The 22,129-nt window shown below is 40.4% G+C and overlaps 1 protein-coding gene and 1 pseudogene across 7 annotated transcripts in view; one reads left to right on the forward strand and one right to left on the reverse strand.

The window, feature by feature from the left end:
* FNDC3B (fibronectin type III domain containing 3B) overlaps window positions 1–22,129 on the forward strand; it is a 342,488-nt gene that overhangs the window by 51,828 nt on the left and 268,531 nt on the right. For 6 of the 7 annotated variants that reach the window (XM_027587529.2, XM_027587528.2, XM_027587526.2 and 3 more), the window contains one exon: window positions 21,579–21,717. The exons of the other annotated variant lie outside the window; for it this stretch is intronic. In XM_027587529.2, coding sequence (XP_027443330.1) covers window positions 21,607–21,717 — 111 coding nt within the window. In that variant the 5' untranslated portion in view covers window positions 21,579–21,606. The remainder of the gene's footprint in view (window positions 1–21,578; window positions 21,718–22,129) is intronic. 7 annotated transcript variants of the gene reach the window in all.
* Window positions 8,920–9,269, reverse strand: LOC113918760 (annotated as a pseudogene).

Here is a 22,129-nt window from a genome sequence, read left to right on the forward strand (position 1 = left end):
ATTTCTGCGACTTACTTTGTAATTGGAAGCTTGTACCTCTTAATCCCCTGACCTATTTCACCCATCTTCCCACCCACCAATCTGAAATCTTAATTATTAGACGTTGCTTAACATTTTAAAAAGTCAGTCACGGGCGCCTGGGAGGCTCAGATGGTTGAGCATCTGCCTTCGGCTCAGGTCGTGGTCCCAGGGTCCTGGGATCGAGTCCCGCATTGGGCTCCCTGCTCAGCGGGGAGCCTGCTTCTCCCTCTGCCTCTCTCTCTCTCTCTGTCTCCTATGAATAAATAAATAAAATCTTAAAAAAAAATCAGTCACTTTTGAATGATCAGATATTAATATGGTCTTTGAAATGTTGAAGGAATTAGAGGTGGAGATGGGCGACTTTGTTGCCGCTGCTTGCCCCGCACCAAAAGTACCTCCTTTTTTCTGCCCCCGCAGTTCTTGATGTGCCGAGAACACCTAAGTGGGGAGGGTCTGTGGTGCTTTTTCTAACCAGTGGGTAGCAAATATGTGACATGCGCGTCCCCCCCTCCCCGCCCCCGCCTTAATCTCAGGGCCTTGGCAGCCTTCTCTCATTACCACTGAACTGGTGCAGTGAATCTCAACACTGTTCTCTAGGCAGGCACCGAGTTAATTGGATGGGCCCGTGAGAAGAACCCTAGGGCTCCCACCAAACACACGGTAGGGGACTGGAGAAGGGTCTGTGCCTAGGAGCTGTGCCTAGGAGCAGAGAAAGAGTTCTTGGTAGAATCCGGATACTCCAGGTGTCCTGATTCTCCGGGGTGGTATTTATCATCACTTTGCCCTCTCGTGTAGCAGGATAAGGTTATGAATATAAAATGATACCCTTACTTAGGGTACAGCTCACAAAACTAAAACTAAATCATTCTTTACCTTGTTTGATCTGGGTACTGAAGATAAGGTGGGCAAATTTCATTTTTTCATCCTCATCATCTCTCATTCCCTATGAAGAGTTTGAAAAATAATTTAGCAAAATTAGGCTGGGATTGGAGAACTGGGGAGCAGGAGTAGAATAGAATACAACTTCTGAAGTACTTGGGAAAATATGTTTGAAGTAGCAGCTGTTAGAGGTACAAGTGTATCTTATCTGTTAAGTAGAGCAGGTAGGGGTTCCACTTGGCAGTGCTGTTGAAGGGTTTAGCTGCGTTTGAATTTGCTGTTGCAGGTGCTTCTTATATATTTAGATGGCCTTTCCTCAAGTAATTTGAATTACCAAGGTTTTACTCTATATAATATTAAAATGTATAAAAGACAGTCCAATCTGAAGAAATGGATATTTTCTCTTAATTTGCAAACATCTGAAGAATATTAGAAATTACAGAAGTCAAATATTTTGTAGATTTATTCTTTTTAAAGATTTTATTAATTAGACGGAGAGAGAGAGCGAGATAGAGCACAAGCAGGGGAGCGGCAGGCAGAGGGAGAGGGAGAAGCAGGCTCCCTGCTGAGTAGGACCCTGGGAACAAGACCTGAGCCGAAGGCAGACACTTAACCAACTGAGCCACCCAGGCGCCCCTATTTTGTAGATTTAGAAATGGGCATTGTAATATCGAGCACTCTAATTTCCTAGTATGGGAGAGAGAGAGAGTGTGTGTATGCATGTGTGTGTGTCCCTGTGTATTTGTTTTGGAGCATCTTGGGGTTCAGCTTTTCAAAGTTAACTTTGTCACTACAGTTGCTGGAAATATAAGAATGCATTATCTGTACCTATAATATGTGATTCAAAAGTTACTAGCTTCTTCAAAAAGTTGGCTTTTCGTAGTAGGCAGTGTCTTTTGACACACATTTTCATGTGGAATTTGTATTTATTCATCTTGACAAGAGTAGTCACTGAAGAGCAGTTTTCAGAATTGTGTTGCTTCCAATAATATTACCCGAGCACTCTGGCATTTTACTGGCCTTGCGTTGTATGGGGCTGGGGGGCGGGTAGAGGGCTGTAATGAATGTCTGTAGCCCCCCTCAGAGAATAAGATTGCAGATTGCTCACAAGATGGGCCAGCTATCTTTGTTCATTTCGTGCCCTGGAACATACCTCTAACCTTAACCACTTTCTCTGAAATGCTGTCTTCAAGCCATCATTACTGGCAGAAAAACCAACACATGTTACAGGTGTTTTTGATACTGGTTGGTAGTGTTGGAAAAGAAGAACAGCAAATACCCTATGTCAGACAGAAGCAGTACGGAAATTAGAGGTCTCCCCACACAAAAGATCTGTATGGATACCTCAGCAAACCTAGAAGTCTGAATAGACTGCCGCTACAGGAGTTACTTCTTAGGTATCCAGGAACTCATTACATAGCTGAGCGCTTTCCATATGCCACACCCTATACTGGTATCCTGAGGACCCTTTAACAGGTATGCTTTCTCTAGCCTTTTAAAAAAAAAAAAAAAAGGCTCAAGTTATTTAACTTATCCATGCATTAAATTAAGTGTGTGGGGGGGAAGTTGCACAAGATACATTATTTGGATGTAACAGGGAAATTGAATGGAAGAAAGTCTGCTTGTCTGGAATTTTTCTTGAGTCTCTCCTCAGAGATGCTCAAGTTATCAGATGTGGAAGAAAGTCTGGTAGTCAGTCACACTTGTTTCACACTTGAGGGTATGAATGCCCAAAGGGTTCTCAGGAGAGGTCATTGTGAATTGGAGTAATCTTGGGGTAGCTTTAAGTAGCAGATAAGGCCCCAGACAGAATGGTTGGATCTCCCAGGAGGAGGAGAGTAATAACAAGAGAAGAGGTTCAGTGGTTGTGTGCTCCCTGGAGAGTCACAGGTTAGAAGGGACGCTTGTGCAGGCAGAGTAGGAAATATATTTATATGGCATGGGTGACTAGAGTGGATGTATTGGGCCTGAGACCCATTCTTGAGGTGCAGGATCTACAAAGTCTATGTATATAGTGTTGGGGAAGAAGCTAAGGCCGTGTTAACTTTAGCACCTTTTATGACTTTTCTGGGGTGGTTAGTAAAAATGCGCATCCTCTGCCCTTGTTCTGAGGCAAGATATCCAGGCCTCCCTCCAGAGATTCTGCTCTGTGGTGGAATTGAGGGATCTGTATTTTTAAACAGTTTTATTGAGGTATAATTCACATACCATAACGTTTACTCATTGTAAAATATAAAATTCAATATTCTAAAGCATATTCACAGGATTACACAACCATCGCCACTATCAAATTCTAGAACATTTTTGTACCTTCTGAAAGAACCTTGGCCTACCAGTTCGCTGTCACTCCCGACTCCACCCCCGCACCCAGCCAGCCACCAGTCTACTTTCTGTCTCTAGAAGTTCACCTCTTCTGGACATTTCGTATAAAGGAAATCACACAATATATGTGGCCTTTTGCGAGTGGCCTTTTTCACTTAGTGTACTTTTTTTTAACCCACAAGAATGTTTTGTTTTTGTGTTTTTTTGGGGGGGTAAAGCAGAGAATGGTAATCTGGATCAAGCAAACTATGGCAAAACCATAGGCAAGCCCCTTGGCAAGTACTATTTTAAGGTTTATGTTGTAGCATGTATCAGTACCTTAATTTCTTTTTGTCACCAAAGAATATTCCAATGTATGGTTGTACTCCCATTTTATTTACTCTAAAGTTGACAGATGTTTGGGTGGTTTCTGCTCGGTTGGCATTCATGAATAATGCTGCTGCGGACCTTTGTGAGGAAGTTACATTCCTTAGCAAGTGCCCCACTTGATTTGGTCACAGAGTTCCTGCTTCATACTTGGAGAAACACTGATCTGAGCAGTGAGTGCTGTGGATCAGCTTCTCCCACAGTATGAAGTCGCTCATTCCACATCTCCTACGAGTGCTTCTCCAGACTCTGCTGGAAGAATCACTGATTTTGAGCGAGTAGTGACTTAGTGCAAGTGATGTCCCAGAAATGAATTACATGGTCGTCATGTGCCAGGTAGGATGGATGGAAGGGGGCCATAGAGAGAAGGTAGGCAGGATAAGTTGGTTTCTGAGGTTTCCAGAAATCTAGAAGTGATTTAATTCCTGAATGAGGGTGCTGTTGCTTGTGGTGGTAATTGAAAGGAAGGGTCAAGGAGAACCTACTTCCAACAAAGGAAGAATCCTTTTAATGGTGGTTTAAAAATAATCAACAATTTATGTTTTTCACTGACTCAGACATGGTTCTGTCTAATTCTAACCTTATCTATTCCTATCATCCTGTTATTCTGAAGAACTGTATTTTTACTGACTGGGAGAGGAAATCCTGGGATCACTAACTGAAGGATATAGTGTAATTAAAAAAAAAAATTGGGTTGTGATACTTTCAAGCTTCTGGTCTGTTAGAGATGTTTAGATACTGTACAAGTCTGAGTCAGAACTGAACTTTTCAAGGTTCCGTTTTGGACTTAGAATTCTCTGAAATTCTATCTGGAAACTGAAAATAGCTTCTAGGAGGTTCACAGTCCTGAGCATCAAGCTGGTCTGCCCAGCTGTGCCTAAAGTGAAGGGGAAAGAAACCACACCTGTGAGCTATTGCAGAGCTTTAGAATATGGGGCTCTTACAACCAGTGGCCCTGATCAGGAAGTCATAGAGGTGTGTTTTGTATAATTGGATTGTCATTGGCCAGATAATCCATTATCCGTTTCTCATTCTTGCATTAGATTCTTTGACAGATATAATGAGATAACCCCTAAGATGCTCTTTGTTCTCTATATACTGCCCCCAACAAAAGCATCATTAAAAAAAAATCAGAACATGTTGATAAAACTTCATCCTACCTTCTCACCATAATCACTGTGAACACTTGAGGGTATATTCTTTGATTTTTTTTTTTTTCTGTGTGAAAAATAAACATATTCCTAGTTTTGAACAAATAAGACCATGGCATAAACCTTTTATTTACCATGTGATTCCCTTATGTTATTTCCCTATAAACAGTGGGTTGTGAACATCTTCCTTTGTTAACAGATCCATTTGTACAGGATTTAAAATTAGTCTTCTGTTGTATGGATGAGATAGTTTCCAATTTTTCACTCTTCTGTGCTGTGATACATGTGTTCAGACTTAATACTAAGATATTTTATGTCACATCAGAGTGTTTGCCAGTTTGAGTCTCTGTTAATAATTTTCCTGGCATCACTACACCTAGATGCTCAGGGATAAGTGTTTTGGGGCATAGTGCTATTGACCTTGATTCCTGGTAAATACATTCTGCTGAGAGGGTAGGGTCAAAGTTGTGAAGGGAGTGTTATGAGCAGTTAACTTAAAACATCCTACAGCTCTTACGAGGTAGAGAATAAAAACTTTACTTTTTTTTTTTTAAGATTTTATTTATTTATTCATGAGAGACAGAGAGAGAGGCAGAGGGAGAAGCAGGCTCCCAAGGAGCAGGGAGCCTGATGCGGGACTCAGTCCCAGGACTCCAGGATCATGACCTGAGCCTAAGGCAGACGCTTAACCATCTGAGCCACCCAGGCGCCGTTTACTTTACTTTTTAGAAACTTAAATGTATATAAACATGGGAACGAATTGAATTTACAGTAATTCGTGGGGATCATTCACTTCCTGATTCTAGTTAAATACTTGTACACAATCTGAGAGTATTAGGTCGTTATGACCTGATACCCTCTAGAAAGAAGTTATACATCTGGCTGTGCACTGAGTTAGATGCACGTTGGGCATATGGGTTAAATATGTTTCCCTTCCTGTATCTTTCTGCCAAGGTCCCTAGAAGAGGATTTTGCTTTTTTTTTAAGTTGTCAGTGTCATTGTTATGATCATTAAGTATCCAATAAAAAATAGGCAGATTGCTCTGTACTGTGTAGATTGCAGCCCTCTGTATAAATTTCATGTGGATAGAGAAAACTGAAATGAAACACATCACCATTTTAACAGTGGAGGTTTTTTGGTGGTAGGATTATGAAGAATCACAACTTTTCTTCCTGCTTTTCTGTATTTCCAGAATTCTAGAGTGAACATGTGTTATATGTTATAATATATGGGGATGAGGGAATGAAAATATGGGACAAATATTTTTAGAAGGTTTCACATGAAGGAGGGTGCGGTGGTGAGAACCCACAAAGATAGGACTGGGTAGTTACTTTTCCACCAAGAAGGAGGCCTGCCAACCCGGAGAGAGCTCTCTGACTCCACCCTGTACTTTTCAGAGCCAGGGTTTTGGAAATCCTTTGTGCTAGTTAAGGACCAGCATAGTTAGCACAGCTAAGTACGTATGTAACAGATTTCTATTATTAGTTTATCTTTGCTCAGTCTCATTTGATTGACAGAGAATTCTCCACCCAGAAGGTTTGATTTATTTTGGCAGTTGGAAGAGGATTTTTTGGAGGGCTTGTTATCTAAAAAAAGTAAGGCTGGGGAACCTGCCTTTTCCCTACTCCCTTTAAAACAAAACAAAACAAAACAAAAAACTGTTTGGGTTGGTCCTGGTGAGCATGCCTAATCTGGGAATTAAGCAGTAAGCATGACCCGAGGGCTGGTTTTGTAAATTACCAAATCTGTTACTTAACCAGAGATGTTCTTCCATTGTTGTGTCCCACAGTTAAGGTTGAATGGTGGGAACCAGTTCTGCCAGACTTGGATAAACCCTTATCCTTTAGGTCTTCACTTTGTGTTGGGCAGTGGTTTGAAAGTCTTTTCATTACAAAAATGTAAACCATCACATGGAGCAAAATAAATGGAAATATACCATGTTTCTAAAAGTTAACTTTTATCATTATAAAAATTACAGTTGCTCATTGTAGGGTACTTTAAAAACTATAAGTACAAAGGAAAAAATACAGAACTCATCATTTCATTATTCGGGGTTAACCAGTGTTAACAGTTTGAGTCTTTCATTTCAGTGTTTTTAAACAGTTAGATGTTACATATATATATTCTGACTAGCTACATTTCACTAGACGTTGTGTTGTGAGCATTTCCTCTGGGTTTTCTGGTTTACTTCTGTTTTGTAAAAGTGACTTCCTGTGGCTAGTAAGTGCTATTATTTATGGTTGGCATGGGTGCACATACCTTTTATTTTTCCCGTGGCTTCCTTAAGTATTACACTTCTAATGAATCCAGGTATGTGTTAATTGTGATATTCTTTGTTGCTGGGCCCAAACTGATAGATTATTATGCTGATCACAGAGTTCAGTCCTTTAATTAGAGAAATGAGAAAAACAATCCAGAAGAGTTGCCCTTTGCCCAATATCATTAAATTATTTAATGGTCTAGAAATATTACCGTAGGAAACAGCTGTTACCTCTCTTTTAGGTTGAGAAACTGGGGCATTGAGAATTTAATGAACACATTTTTGAAAGAACCAGGTTGTGTTTTTTACACACTTAAGTGGGGAGGAAAGAGAGCAGTAGTTCAGTAGTTTAGTATTGAATTGACAAAACCTATATATTAACTGTATTTTTCAGCCCCCAGTTGGTGGATTTGATGGCATATGTAAGTGGTCATCATAATTCCCTCACGTATGTGTACAGAAGCCGTTACTGATGAGATGTTGACCATGCCTGCTTTTCTGTGAGGCATTAAATAATTATTTTTTCCTTTGCAGTTAAAAAAAAAAAAGGTCACTATTTAAGGAAGCATAATTTTAAGCAGAGATAATGAAGCAATTTTTGAAGTTTTGATATTTTATATTGCATATTCGGTACAAACACTTCATGGGACTTTGAAAAGCAGTAGATTCTTGGAATATTTTACAGTGTATTTGAGAAAAAAATGTTATGGCTATATATTATTTGTATGTGTATATATATATATAATATATATTTTTTTTTTTTTTAAACAAAGTGATGTCCTGAGTGATTAGCTAGAAAAATGAAATGGAATTTGTGACAGTTTCAAAGAACTCGGGGCAGTGGTTGTGGACAACACTAGCTTTGTTGACCCTGAAGTGTAAGCAGTCAGGGCCTGTGAACATGGCATTTACAGTGGTTCACTGACCTGCTTGCTGTCTTGGAAAAGTTCTCTTTGTAACAACCAGAGGTGCTCTTAGCAAGGCCTGCTTCCTGTGTGAGTACCTATTGTGGAGCCCTCCAGCTGAATGGGAGGTTGGTGAGAAGTGGTTTCCCACCAGCACACAATGCCTCCTCTCGGCAATGTAAATACACATTCCACATGGGGTCAGGCTACCAGCGACTGGCCAGAAGGTCCTTGCAAAGAAAGATATTTTGGAGTTCCATTTACTTATAATGGCCAGTGGAAAATTAATATGCCTGTTAAATCTATTTTTAAAAATAAAAGGGAAGTCTCTAATCTGGCATTGTTGGTTGAATACAAATCAGTTAGCTGTGCCAGTATTTTAATTTTGCTAATTTGTTGCTCTAGGAGAGGAATTCACTGTCTTGCTGACTTGTCTATATTTGAAACTTGAGTTTCTTGTTTTAAGAGTTCTACTTAAGCCACAGAAAACTTTTTTTGGATTCTTTGATGAAAGACGTAATAGGCAATGACAAAAGAAAATACGTTAGTGAGCCTAGAAAAAATACTAGATCAAGTTGTCTCTGGGTTTTGAGTGGGCTCATTGAGCAGTAAGTGAAGGTCTAGAGATCAGAGTAGGTACGATTCTTACTTGGGAACGGTAACATAAATTTTTTGTGTCTTTATTCCTTGGACTTGATTTTTTTTAACCATTTAAACTTTTATTAATAAAACAAAACTAAACTCAAGGCAACTGCTTTGTTCTTGCATCTTACCTGACCATATACCAGAGGAGTGATTTTTGATGAGGACTTAGGTGAGAACTGTGATGAATATACAGGTTCCATCAAAAGTGGGTTATTGCAATCTCTAATAAAGTTAGGTAAATGAAATTAAAAAGAGAACAGATTAAATATTAAAAATCACAGAAATCTCTCCCTCAAATATCAGGGGCCTCCTTTAACAGTCTTCAGTGTAGCTCATTTGCAGTCATAAAAAATGTATCAAGATCAATCATTATTGCACAAGCCCCAGAGGAAAACTGAGGGAACTCATGGGTAATTTTCACAGCTCCATTGTAAAGTTCAACATCACAAGGATGTTGAACTTTAAACTGGACTTAAGACGCACCCAATAATGGTTGCCTTGGCCATTATTCTTCCAACTACTTCCACAGTTCCAGAGATTTCTTCAAGGTGCTCTATCAACTCAGTGGTCCCAGATTTTCCTTCTCCAAATGAAAGAAACATTTTTCCAGTAGGATATATCTCTCCAGCCTCCCTATGAAGCAGACCAGCCTGTCAATGAACTAAGCTGGCATGCTGGCATGGATGTATGACCTGGGCAACTCCCATCACGTCCACCATGATTGTGGTGCCAGTTGATCACTTGCTTTGAATGCAGGGCATGAGTCTGACCATAGATGTTGAATGGGAGTCCCATCTGGTGGGCCTGGATTTATTGGAGTCAGGTCCCACCCTGTTCCTGAACTCTAGTTTTGCTGACTGTTCCTGCGGGGGGAGAACCTGGCCCTCAACATCCATTTTCTTATCCCTCCAGCCTACTGCTCTTACTTCGAGATTTTACCAAATGAATTTGTTTCACTAAAGTGCTTTAAAGAGTGAAACGTAAAGTCCTGGAGAGAAAAATCCGTGATAGAATTTGGAGAGCTTTTCATTTGCATTAATATGTTTTTTGTTCAGATTTTGTCAGGTGGATTGTGGATGTACAGAATATAAAATAGGGACCGCAATCTTTGTCTACTAGAGAGTGAATTTAAATTTTTCTTCTTTAAGCAACTTAGTTTGGTTCATGGTTCTCAAAGTGTGGTGTGGGGGGGACCCTTGGGCATTCCTAAGATCCCTTTGTGAGGTTCGTGAAGTCATAACTATTAATAACCCTAAAATGTTGTCTTTTTCATTCTCCGTGCTTCTGAGTTCTTCAGTCACATTAATGGAAACATTTTCTGGTGTGTCTTTCATGCATTCTCATATGGGGAAATATGAAAATTGGAGAACACGGGTTTTGTGTCAGAGTTGAAATTAAAAATTATTTTGTTGGAAAAATTTTGAAGTCTGTTAACAGATTCAGATTTAGAATTTGTATGATTTCGGCATAAAGGTATCTTGCACGGAGCAGAACCTAGATACGTATTCATTAAATAAATGAATGCAGGCCCTCGCGTTTTCTTAACAAATTATATTAGTATAATTAATGATCTCATTATTGACAGGGGGTGTTTAGAATGTAGGCAAGCACCATACATTCAAGCATTTAGATTCATCCATTTGCACATAAACCGTGTGTATACATCAGTCATTATTTTCAACTATTGAAACCAGCCTCCTTAATGCTCTGTGGTATGTGACAGGTTTTTTTTTTCTTTTCTTGAAGAAAAAAATTTTTTTTTAAAGAATTCCACATTTTTGTAGTTTAAAAAATGTTAGGATGATTTAATAATGTGGTTTTCATACATTATCTCATTAAAATTTTATAGTAATGGGCTAATCTGAAATAGTAAGTAAATGTTCCCTAATTAGGAGTCTTTGCACCTGCTAATTTGTTTCTTTGCAAGTTTTGTCATTTCATGTGAATTTTCTGTTTCAGTACATTATAAGCTCTAAGAAACACCTGGTGTTTGCTCTGTGTTCAGTCACATTAAGTGAAATACAAAGCTGCTTATGAAAATGTCATCAATTGTAGTGATTCTTCAAGCAATAACACCATGCTTATAAACTGATTTTCAGTGTATCATATACTGTTCACTCATTGACACCACTCCCTTTCCCACAGAGGTGGAGAAAAGAATCATATTTAAAAATATATATATTTGAACCAACATCTACAGTTAGTAATGAAATGTCAGAAATCTTTGAAATACATATTTAAGTATAAATCAGACAAAACATCAATGATCTTAAGGGTGCAGATTGTTTTCCTTATAATGGATGTTAGATGACACCTATATGAGTAAAACTGAGTTTGTAAAATAAACATGGTTGAATTCTATATGAGCTGATGAGAAAGCAGTAATTTTAGTATCCTCCTGGCTGAGCAGAAATGAAGATTGAGGTGTAGGGGGGGCATGTTTTGAAGACAAATTCATCTTCTGGAACACTTAAGACTAGAAAAGAGGCCACAGCTGGGAAACCAAATTTAGACCCTGGAGCTTATCTCAGATGAAAGGTTGCATAGAGCACCGAGGTCGGCTGACTTTGTGTTGTTTCATCAGAAGTGTCCAGTGTGGATTTCGTTTTCGTTACTGAGTATAACGTTTCACTGTAATGCTGTTTAACCCCATGCCTGTATTTCTAGAATCCTAGGATTCTAGTTCAGTGCCTGGCATATAGTGGGCACTCAATAAATTATTTGTTCCAACAATGGATGATAACTTTTGTTCGGGTCCTTTGGTTTGATGCTACTTTAGAAGGTATCTTTCAACTAAGTCCTTTTGAGATAATCGAAAATAATACAATCTTGAAACCCTTGGTAGCAAAGGCCTTGTTCTAGCAGCCTCCCCAATAACTCGCTAAGCTGCCTTTTTCTTTTGTGAAGTAATTTTGCTTTTGTATTTAGTCATAGTATATCTCCTTAAAAATCCCCATGGAGGATATCCCTTTAGGAGTTTAAAATCTGGTTTATGCAGGGTTTATTTTCCTCCCAGGTTAATTTCTAACCATCCAGACTGCATGATGATACAATGAATTAGCTTAACCTTTCTTAAGCTACTTTACAAAGGTTCTAAAAATTGTTAAACCTGCACCTGGGTAAGGATACAGGAAAAACTCGGAGTTGCCATTGTGTAGGGGAGCAGTGGTCTGGATAGGAGAGAAATGTACTTTTATCAGGTTTCTTTGAAAGTTAGATTTTGAATTTTGTATCATGTGCTTGTTCAATTTAAAAAAAAAAGGGAGAAGAAAGAGTTGACACACAGTAGCCTATTAGTTGCAGGTGCACAACAGCGACTCAACAGTGATGTACATGATAATGTTTTTTTGAATTTTTAAAACCACTGACCTGTGAATTCTTCGTCAGCGTTTCCACTTTTGTGTTGGTTGTGAGATTCTTTTTTTTTTTTTTTTTTTTTTTTTGGTTGTGAGATTCTTGAATGTCATCATCAGCTGGCTAAGAGAGCAAGGACTCCTTACGGTCACTTTCTGTTTGAGTCTCCTTGGGCCAAGTACTCGATGGTGGCTTCATCTGTAAAAGGGGAACACTGCCTGCATCAGGTGAACGGCGTGAGGCTGGATGAGCATTAGTGTGCAGGTGCTTCACACAGTGCCTTTGCCCCACCCGGCTCTTCTCACTCTTTTCCAGAAGCAGTCAGTCGGTGCTTATAACACACATTTCCCCCCCAAATAAAGGGTGTTAGGCGTGGCTGCTCAGTACTCAGTGGTTGTACAAAAGAGAATGTAATTCATGATACGAATCTAAAAACAGTAGTAGTACATATTGGGTTCTTTTGAAGGGGAATCTAGAAGTTGTGTGAAGGAGCCCTTACTACGGATGAAAAGACTGAGACACGGAGAGCCTGTGTGGGAATACTTGGCATCACAGAGTACACATAGCACTGGGGGGATTCCAGGCAGATGGCCGTGCCCGAGTCCTGGGTGAGGAGTGAGATTCTGGTTCTGGGAAGGAGTACATGTCTTCTGACTTCCCCCTCATCTCTTCCTACCTTCTCCTGCAGCTGGGAAGAAGATGGGGGCAGGGGTGGCAAGGCCTGAAACTGGAGGGGGCTTGAGAAACGACCTTTCCATTCTTGGACTGGAGTTTTCTAGACTTTTCTTCAATGTCCTACAGAAAAGGATCTGAAGAAACAGCCACACAAGTTCAGATGTCATTGAAAATACATATTTTCAGTTATTCTCATCCATGGATAAAGTCTGCAGGACAATTAGCTTGGATGTATGTACAGATACGTGCTCATAGCTTCGGAATGTTTCCTTGTAGGTGCTAGACTATCATCCTTGGGATGTCACATTTATTGTGCTGAGTGTAGCTGGAGTTGAGGTGTTCTAATAAAAATGTCTATAATTACACCTATAAACGTCTTTAAACATCATTTAGAAACAATGAACAAACGTTTGGTAAACTTTTTTAAAGATTTTATTTATTTGACAGAGAGAGACACAGCTAGAGAGGGAACACAAGCAGGGGGAGTGGGAGAGGGAGAAGCAGGCTTCCCGCTGAGCAGGGAGCCGGACGTGGGACTCGATCCCAGGACCCTGGGATCATGACCTCAGCCGAAGGGAGATGCCTAACGACTGAGCCACCCAGGCACCCCAACGTTTGGTAAACTTTTTTGGTAGATGGGGCCCCCTTTCCTTTTAGTTAATATTTGCAGAACCGAGTTATTACTTAGGCATGGATGTGGATCTCAGGTCCAGAGTTTGTAAATATACAGTGACATAATTTTTTTTTTCCTTCAGGTTTTAGGCTTCCTTAAAGATTTGGGATATCTTGGGAGCGGGGTGCCATGGAGGCAGTATTTCTGGAGAATTATAAAGGTAGCCTGAGATTACTATAATGTTTACATATAATCCTTAGATATATAGACTCCTCCCCCCACTGAAAACAGTGCCTTTCTGTATAGTAATTTTGAGTTCAGACATGGCTTTGTCTTGCCGTTCAAGCAGAGGCAAATTAAAAGCACACCACAAAAGCATCTAGGTCTTCTTGAAGGCAGGACCTATATATACATTAGATTACTTGGCACCCCTCCTTGTTCCCCAGATCACCGTGGACAATTCTTTTTTACTTGTTGCATAAACCATTATTTATTGTAATCCAGGGTAGTGGCGGCGGTGGTGTTTTTCATCTAAACTCGATTTCACAGGATTTCTTTATGGATTTAAACACTGCACCTAAATATCCTGTGTTTATAATTGGAGGCAAAAGGCAAGGGTGTTTTTAAGGTTGAGAACTTTTTTAGACAACCGTGATTTAACTTCGCTAATGAACCCATATCAGACAAGAAGACAAATTCCAGACAATTTGTGCCTCAACCAACCAGCTGGGTGCATACCTCCAGGTACTGCTCATGTCTCAAGAGGTTTTTCTGCATGAACAGTTATCACCACTCCTTCTTTCATTCAAGTGGCAAGCCATGGCAAGAGTCTTTCTTCCACAGCTGTGTGGAACTCAGCTGTAAAATTAGATTTCATTGGCATAAAAACACAGTGATTACCATCACTATTTGCTCAATACATTCTTTTTCCAACATCTTATTTAGATTCTTCCTCTCTTTTATGCATAAGGCTCAGGTTCTACTTTTACAAGTAAGAGTAACTCTAGGTTTTCAGAGTTTCATGTAAACCTCTCCTAGCTTGAGTTTAATCTGTATTAAGTTGGCAGTGGTGTTTGAAACATGGTCTGTTAAGACCAGAAAGGAACCCCAAAGGCTAATCTATTACTTTTTGTCGTTCTATAAAAGAAGAAATGATGTTCAGAGTAAATGGGCAAACCTTGGATTAGAACTCAGATTCTGCAATACCCAATCTTGGGGTCGCTCTACTATATACTATTTACCATAACACACTGGTCCTTTGAACTCTTGATTGCGGAGGGCCTGTGAAAATTTCTGATAAAAATCCTTAGTCCCTCTCCATATCCTCTCCCCCACCCCCCCCACAATCTAGTTTGATTTATTAAAAAGCATAGGGGAGTGTTTGCCTGTACCCAAGTACCGTCCCAGCCCACAGAGTACGGGAGAGGTGAGTGCAAGAAAAAGCCCTCGGACCACCCCAGCTTTCTTGTGTCCAGGTTCATAAATGGCCACATGCTAATCTGCGTGGGCAGAGCCAGGCGGGGGGTGGGGGGGGGCACTGGTTTCATGTTGCTGAGAAAGGGAAAGCAAAGCTCTGCTCTTGTAGTTACAGGGAAGTGGCAAAAACAGATGTGTGTTGGTTGATGAGCAGCTTTTTCTCCATTTCGGAGGTAAAGATGATTGTACTGTGTTTTGTTTGAATCCTTTCTTTCCCCTATTGTTGCTGTTGCCGTTTCCATAGTTATTAGAAAGCTGTTTCTAGTCTTGCTCAGAAGGCGAGAAATGACAACCATTTTCAGAGTTTCTAGGTCTTGAAATACCAATCAACGGGTTTACCTTTTAAAACCAGCGTGGAGCAGTAGGGAAAGAGTTTTTTCTGATGAGGAAAATAAAATAGCAAAGGATACTGTGATATCACATTAGTTGTAGGAACGTGTATTGCTAACTTTCTTTCTCTCCCCTCATTTCTCCAACTCTCTACTCCTCCCTCTTTGTCTTTCTAAATCTTGCTAATAAAGCTTACAAAGGGAGACCACACATGAGGAATTGTTAGTCTTTGTGGCTGATGGCATACATGCATAAAAGCCATGGGTAGGAGAGGAGGTTCATGAACCTAGTTGTTTCTTTTTTTTTCTGTGCTCTGATTCTCCGTCAAAATTTGACTTTTCTGTGTTTTTATTTGTTACTACAGCCATGGCACAAACAGGTGTAAGTCAGCTGCAGAAACGTTTGTCATAATAAATTTTTATAAATTTTTATTAGACTTAGGTTTTATATTGGAAGCCATTTAGAAACTTGTACTCACTGGTAAAGCATTAGCTGCCTGATAGTTACATTGTTTTAAAAGAGAATACAGTAATTTCTTAGTAACCTCTCAAACCCTTTTGCCCCAAACACAAACCAGCAAAGCAAAACCCCTGGCTTCTGTGATTGAGAAGTTTGTCCTGTTATCTTTTTTGACTACTGCTCTTTTGTTTTGTTTTGTTGTTGTTGTTTTGCCTTTGCAACAGGAAAAAAGTTTTTTTTCTTATTACTATTACATAAATCGCTAGAACATTTATCTGGTATGTTTATGACAATTTCCTGAAACCAGGCCTGCAATAGATTCTCACTATTAGAAGTCAGCTGGTATTTTAACTTAATTTTTTTTAAAGATTTTATTTATTTATTTGACAGACACAGTGAGAGAAGGAACACAAGCAGGGGGGGTGGGAGAGGGAGAAGCAGGCTTCCCGCCGAGCGGGGAGCCCGATGTGGGGCTCAATCCCAGGACCCTGGGATCATGACCTGAGCTGAAGGCAGCCGCTTAACTGACTGAGCCACCCAGGCGCCCCTCAAGCTTTGATTTACCAGTGTGCCCGTGATGGTATTTTTCTCAGGCTGTAGAACAAACATGTTGCAAGCCAGTGTTTACATGCTGTCTAGATTATGTGAATGTGATTGGTTACTCTGTGTTTTATTGGAAAAGATTCAAACTTTATGGAATCATAGTTATCTTTAGTGTTATGAATTTTGAAGATTATTTATTAATATTTATTAGATTTATTTGCCCAATTGCTTTATAAGAGGTTCCTGTAATTGATGGGTTTACATCAATTTCCCTTTCATCAGGGAACCCATTTGGTTTCTGAAAGTGCATTTTAAATTGTGGAGTGGAAGCAGAAAGTTAACACTGATCGTGTACAGTCCTCTTATTGGTTCCTTTACTGCATCTGCTTTTTTAGACACTTCCCTGGGATAGTCTAGAAGTCAGTCAAAAGCCACATCAGAGGAGGGTAGGTGAAGTGAGCTCGGGAGCCCGTGCCTCAGCCCGACTTGATTTAACAGGGAGACTCCCCTCCTTTTCCTGCAGCTGGGCTGTCTCCTTCCGTTCTGATGGTTATACTTTGTTCCTTTTGGTGTTGTTACGTTTCTTTTTCTCTTGTCATCTGAAACTAATTTGGGTACTGTACTGCTAATTCACATCTTGAATTAATGTAAGGAAATTTGGGTCATTGGCCCACGGAGTGAGGGACCAGGACATTTTGTTACTAATTTGAAGGCCAGGTCCACTGACTTAGAACTCTCCCAGCAGTGATTAGGGCTTTGGTTTTTTCAAGTCAGAAAAGCTTCCTAGTATATAATTGCTTTCTCTGGCCTTTGGAAATGGATCTGCGGTTCTCTCCTCAGAATCAGGTTTTTCATGAATTTGGCCAGTATGTTTCTTGGTATAGGCTGGGGCCAGAATACCATGGAAAACCTTTTTCGACTTGGAGTGGGGGAAGCAACATAAGAGGAAAAAGTAATTAGCCAGTTGCCTAGAGTAATGTAAAAACTGAAGACCTTTTGTAATATTCTTTTAAAGTAACGTGTTCTTTAAAAGCTTTGGGGCATATTTGGACGGAGTTAAATGTCTTACTAACAGTGAGGATCTGTTCATTTTGTTTCTCAGAGTGCCCAGCCCCCACCCCTGCCGTTAGCTGGGGAGGGGCTTCTTTCCTTAATTCTGGGCCTTGCTAGCAGGTAATGAAATTGGCAAACGACTGGCTCTCATAGGAGAGGGGGAAGGTAACCACAAGTGCTCACGTGGCATCCCTTCCCTGTCAGTCAAAAGACTACAACTGGCTGGGCATGAAGCGCTTGTGGTTTTAGTGTTAGGATGTGTGGTTAGGGGGAGAGGTGGTGAAGGCCTGTGGTTGTTACCAAATTCTTTGAAATGGAAGTATGGGTAAGAACACAATGAAGAAAAGCAGCGAAACTTTGGAGCTCTGTGAAGGAAAAAAAAAGTTCAGAGGGTTAGGAAAAAACATTGTAGCAGGGGTCATCTATTTTCCATTTTTTAATCCGTATTAGTTTTGCATCACATTTTTATTCTTCATGTGTGAAGGGTAGTGGTCTAAAGAATGGGGTCCTTGCAAGGGGGACAATGTGAATGTGGCACAGCCTTGAATAAAATACCTGAGGTCTGGGATCCATTTGGTCAGCTCAGATACACATCTGTCTAGGGGAGAAGGAACCCAGACCAGGAAAATAAGTGTTTTGTCAGGGTGGTTTCTCCTGAGACTTTGTGACTATAACAAAAAACAGTCAGAGCTCAGTTTTCTGGAGGTTACCCATCTGGCTGTTCAGCTTCTTTTAGAGATGATAATCAGCAAATGATCAAGGAAGATGGTTGAAGGCACATAAGGGAGCTTCAGTGACCCTGCAGGGACCGTTCCTCTTCTGTGTGTGTACATGACTAGCAATCTGGCTTCTTAGCCCAAGGAAGATGTAAGACAGCAAATTTAGGCTATGGTCCTGAAATGCGAGGGGGGTGTGGTTTGCAGTATTGCCTAAAGAGAAAGAGGGAAAAACCAACAATTACACATAAGATCTCAAAGAAGGGGTGAATTTCTCCGGATATGTAAGGTCAGAATGCTTCAGTAAGTCCCTTAACACATCACCTTGTGACTGAACACAGGAATGTTGGGAACAATGACCCCACATCCCTAAGAAAAAAATTAAGTTATGGCCAGCATGCCCTATAATGAGGGAGATGTGCCCTTTCTATCCACAGTCATTACAGGTAAAGTAAGTTTTGTTCCTTAAAGTTAACTGTTTGGATAATAAGCCTTCCACATTTATTGCTTCATCTGTGATGCTAAATGGTATTCCATGATCATTTTAAGGGACAACTTGGCTGGCAGTTGCCTTGCTAAATAGCTGGGCATTATCTTTTGCATTACAGGCAAATGAAACTATTCTACGTATGGGCATAGAGCCTAGAAAGGGGAATTTAAATATTGCTGGCTGCGTGTACCACCCCATCTGGATGAATCTTTTACCTGATACTTGGGATAAAGTCTGGTTTACCTCTGATAAAACTCTTCGGGATTAGAAAACAGGGCTTGGATTTTAGCGGGCCAGTGGCCTAAGGACAAGAGGGTCAAAGCTTCGGTTATGGAGAAGTGAGGCTCCGTGCTAGGGTTCACAGGGGCTTTTATTCACTTTATTCATTCTTCAGTTTCCTCCATGATTAACAGTGTGGTTGATTTTAGACATTAGGAGTGTGTGATGTTTATAAATTCTCACTGATTGCTGTCTGAGTGATTGTCACAGAGTTGACTTTCTTTTAAGTACGGTTCCCTCTGTCTTCCCTTCCTGGCCCCACTCCCAGTAATCTGCAAAAGCCACTATACATCTCTGAGGTAGATAATCTATTGTAGTAGGGGGAAAAAAAAGGATTCAGGCATCTTTTTTCTTTTTAGAATAGCTGCATTACCCAAAGTTGCCTGTACAGTTTTCAAAAGCAAATACAATATAATTTTCTCCTTGTGCCAGGGGACTTGGCTTCTTTGGGTGTTTTTGTAACTCTGTGTGGGTCCCCTGCTCTCCCATCCTACATCTATAGGACCTTTGTAGGCCTTAGGTCTGTTCCCTTATCCCACAGTTGCAGAGCCTGGAGTTTATGGACCTGACATGTGTGCTTCAGACTGTTCCTGTTAATAGCAAGTGCCATTGTTTAACTGGGCACCAACCAGAAGTTTTCTTAAATTGGAATTGTCACTGTTAGATACAGTGTTGGCGTTGAGATATTCTTTGGTATGAGGGACGGGACCAGGAATGCCTGAATTTGGTTTCAGATTGCAACTATCTCCTGCTACCCAGTACCTGCAATTATCCCTAAGAGACCATGAGAAATGGGAGTAAAATAGCACTGGTTAATTGGATTTGAGTCTCAAACCCCAATACGGAAAAATCAGGCAGCTGGGTTGGACCATATGGAGCATAAGGAGCTACAGCCCAGAGCAGGTCCTAAGGACCTCAGTCCTGTGCGTATCCCCCCCGCCCCCGTTCATTATTTACTCTTCTCTGGCCTCATGGAAGGACCTAGAGGCCGAAGGGACCTAGGGGCAAGCCCTGAAGTCGGTTTGCTCCTGCTGCCTGTTGGGGTGTGAAAAGAGAAGCAGGTTCCATCCTTGGGCTCGTCTCTGAGATGACCGCTGGGACTGCCCATGTGGCAAAGGGCTCTGGCCCCTCACCACTTTCACAGGGAAGGGAGAGAAGACAGAGCCGTAATCTGCACTGCAATCTGCACCACAGCCTCACCAGCAGAGTGCCTTGGAACTCTTCAGCTGGAAGAGAGTGCTTCTTCACCCCAGAGGCTTTATACTCAGACCCCTGATGTAAATTACTGCCCTGTTTATCCAGCCTGCAATTTGGAAGAAACATGAAATAAAACATTCCACTTAAAAACAAGCCTGTGTAATATCAGCAGTCTGGGGAGAGTAGCTGTCCTTTTCCTCATGCATTAGGAAGATGAAGTATATTAGAAATAAAATTGAAATGGACATCGGTTCTCCCTCATTTGACCTACTCAATCAAACAGTGATGTCATGATAGTGTCAATGGAATTATCTTAATTTTACTGTGCAAAAATCTGTTTCCTTCATCACGATAAACTGTTGGGCTTTGGGTTTTGTACTTTTATTTGCTTAGGAACCGAGTAATTGCCTCATAAAACAGCATGATGGTACTATTAACACTGAATTATAAGACCTGTTATTATAGAATGTGCTTCCCTAGTTGGGACAAGACTTCGTTGTTTGGTGCTTAAAATAATTAGTTTCTCCAAATGGGGTTATAATGAACAGTGTGAAATTTTACCTTTTTAAAATAAAAAAAGCTTACAGTCTCTTGGGTGTCTTTTATGCATCATTTGATACTTCCAGGGAAGGAGTTTCTTTTGGGTGGGCTTGTGGGAGAGGGAAATATATTTAATGTTCAGAATGGAGGGGGTTAAGAATGAGAAAAATATTTTATTTCTGTCACACCTGAGACAAATTTGAGACCATTAAAGGATTTATCCCACTGTTTTGCCTGATTTGGGTATTGGGATGTTGGATATTGGGATTCCCAATTGGGGTTTGGATCAGATATCCTGGATTTGATATTTGGGGGGATGTAATTATGAGCGATAAATGTATATGTCTGTCTGTTTCTGAATGGATTGAAAATGTGTGTTTGTTTTGTCATCTTTGCCCATGATATTAAACTTTATGTGCCATACATTTTTTGGCATAAGTGAAGGATATGTAAATGCTTCTTAAAGAACAAGTTATAATTTTAAATAGGAATTTGTTGTTACTTTCCCACTGTTGAATTGGAAAGCTTGTTTTTGGTAGCAAGTACCATTTTGGAATGACAGTGGGCTTTGTGCTGTCTTGAATAGTTGTATGAAAATCATTTATTCTGTGGAAGCAAGAGGATCTGCCCTTCAGCCCTACTGTGCACGAGGTGCCATGGGTTCTGTCTGAGAGACAGGAAGTTCAAGATCTGCACGGTGATAAGGACATAAATGCACAGCAGGTTAAATTCAACTCAAGGAAATGAGAGAGAGATAATTAGAACATGATTAATTACCAAATTAGTGGCAGGGCCAGAAATTGCAACAATTTCGGTATAACCTCTGTTAACTTACTTGGATTAACTGCTTATGAACAGTATTTTGATCCCAACGAAAGGGAACACCTGTTTTTATAGGTCATCCTTTTTGGCCTTATTTTCTGTAATTAAAGATAATGCTACCACCAGTTTTTGTTTGACACTTGACCTTCTTACAGTACTGTCTCGTTTTAGCCCCAGAAAGATCCCTGGAGGAGGGTAGTTACTATTATTCATATGTTTAAAAACTTATTTAAATGACAAAGTCTAGGTCTGGGAGGTTATGTTTACACGGCTGCTTGGAGGCTCAAGTCAGTCGTCTCCTAGTTCAAGCCATTTCCTTGCTTCGGCTTTACCCCTCCTTGGGGTCTGGCACAGTAATGTAGGATTAGAATAATTTGATTTTTCAGCTGACTTCATGATGGTGCACTTAAATTGCTGATGTTGTTATTCGTGACTGTTTGGGGTCCTGGGTCCTTTTTAAAAAATGGTGGTTCTTTTGCAGGAAGCCAGTTGAGGGCAATTCTCCATGAATGTACGTCACAATGATGATGACCGACCAAATCCCTCTGGAACTACCGCCATTGCTGAACGGAGAGGTAGCCATGATGCCCCACTTGGTGAATGGGGATGCAGCTCAGCAGGTTGGTGTGGTAAGAGGGACATTTAAGTTAAACTGTTTAAGTGGAAACCATTCACCCGGTCATTGTTCTAGTTTGAGATTCAAAGATTTGTGATTGTGAACATTCGTAGTCCTAGAGGTAAGTGTTGGTGCTGTAGGACTGCTATATGATTTTTAAAAATATCCGATTTTGGCTTCTGATAACAGCAGATCTTGCCTCATTCAGTTGGTATTAACTGCTGAAGCATCAGGAAAATGTCTGATTTTTAAATGAATCATTTCGAAAATATGTACAAGTCTTTGGAATAAAATGTCTGTTGATTCATGTCCTGTATTGTGCTTGACTAGTTGGCCTGGTTGTCCAGAGCAGGACACTCAGAGGGTGGGTCAGGGTTTGATCTCACACTGGGGGTGACTGAGCTCGGCGAGATGCA

The sequence above is a fragment of the Zalophus californianus genome, chromosome 1 (assembly GCF_009762305.2).
Source record: "Zalophus californianus isolate mZalCal1 chromosome 1, mZalCal1.pri.v2, whole genome shotgun sequence".
Lineage (NCBI taxonomy): Eukaryota > Metazoa > Chordata > Mammalia > Carnivora > Otariidae > Zalophus > Zalophus californianus.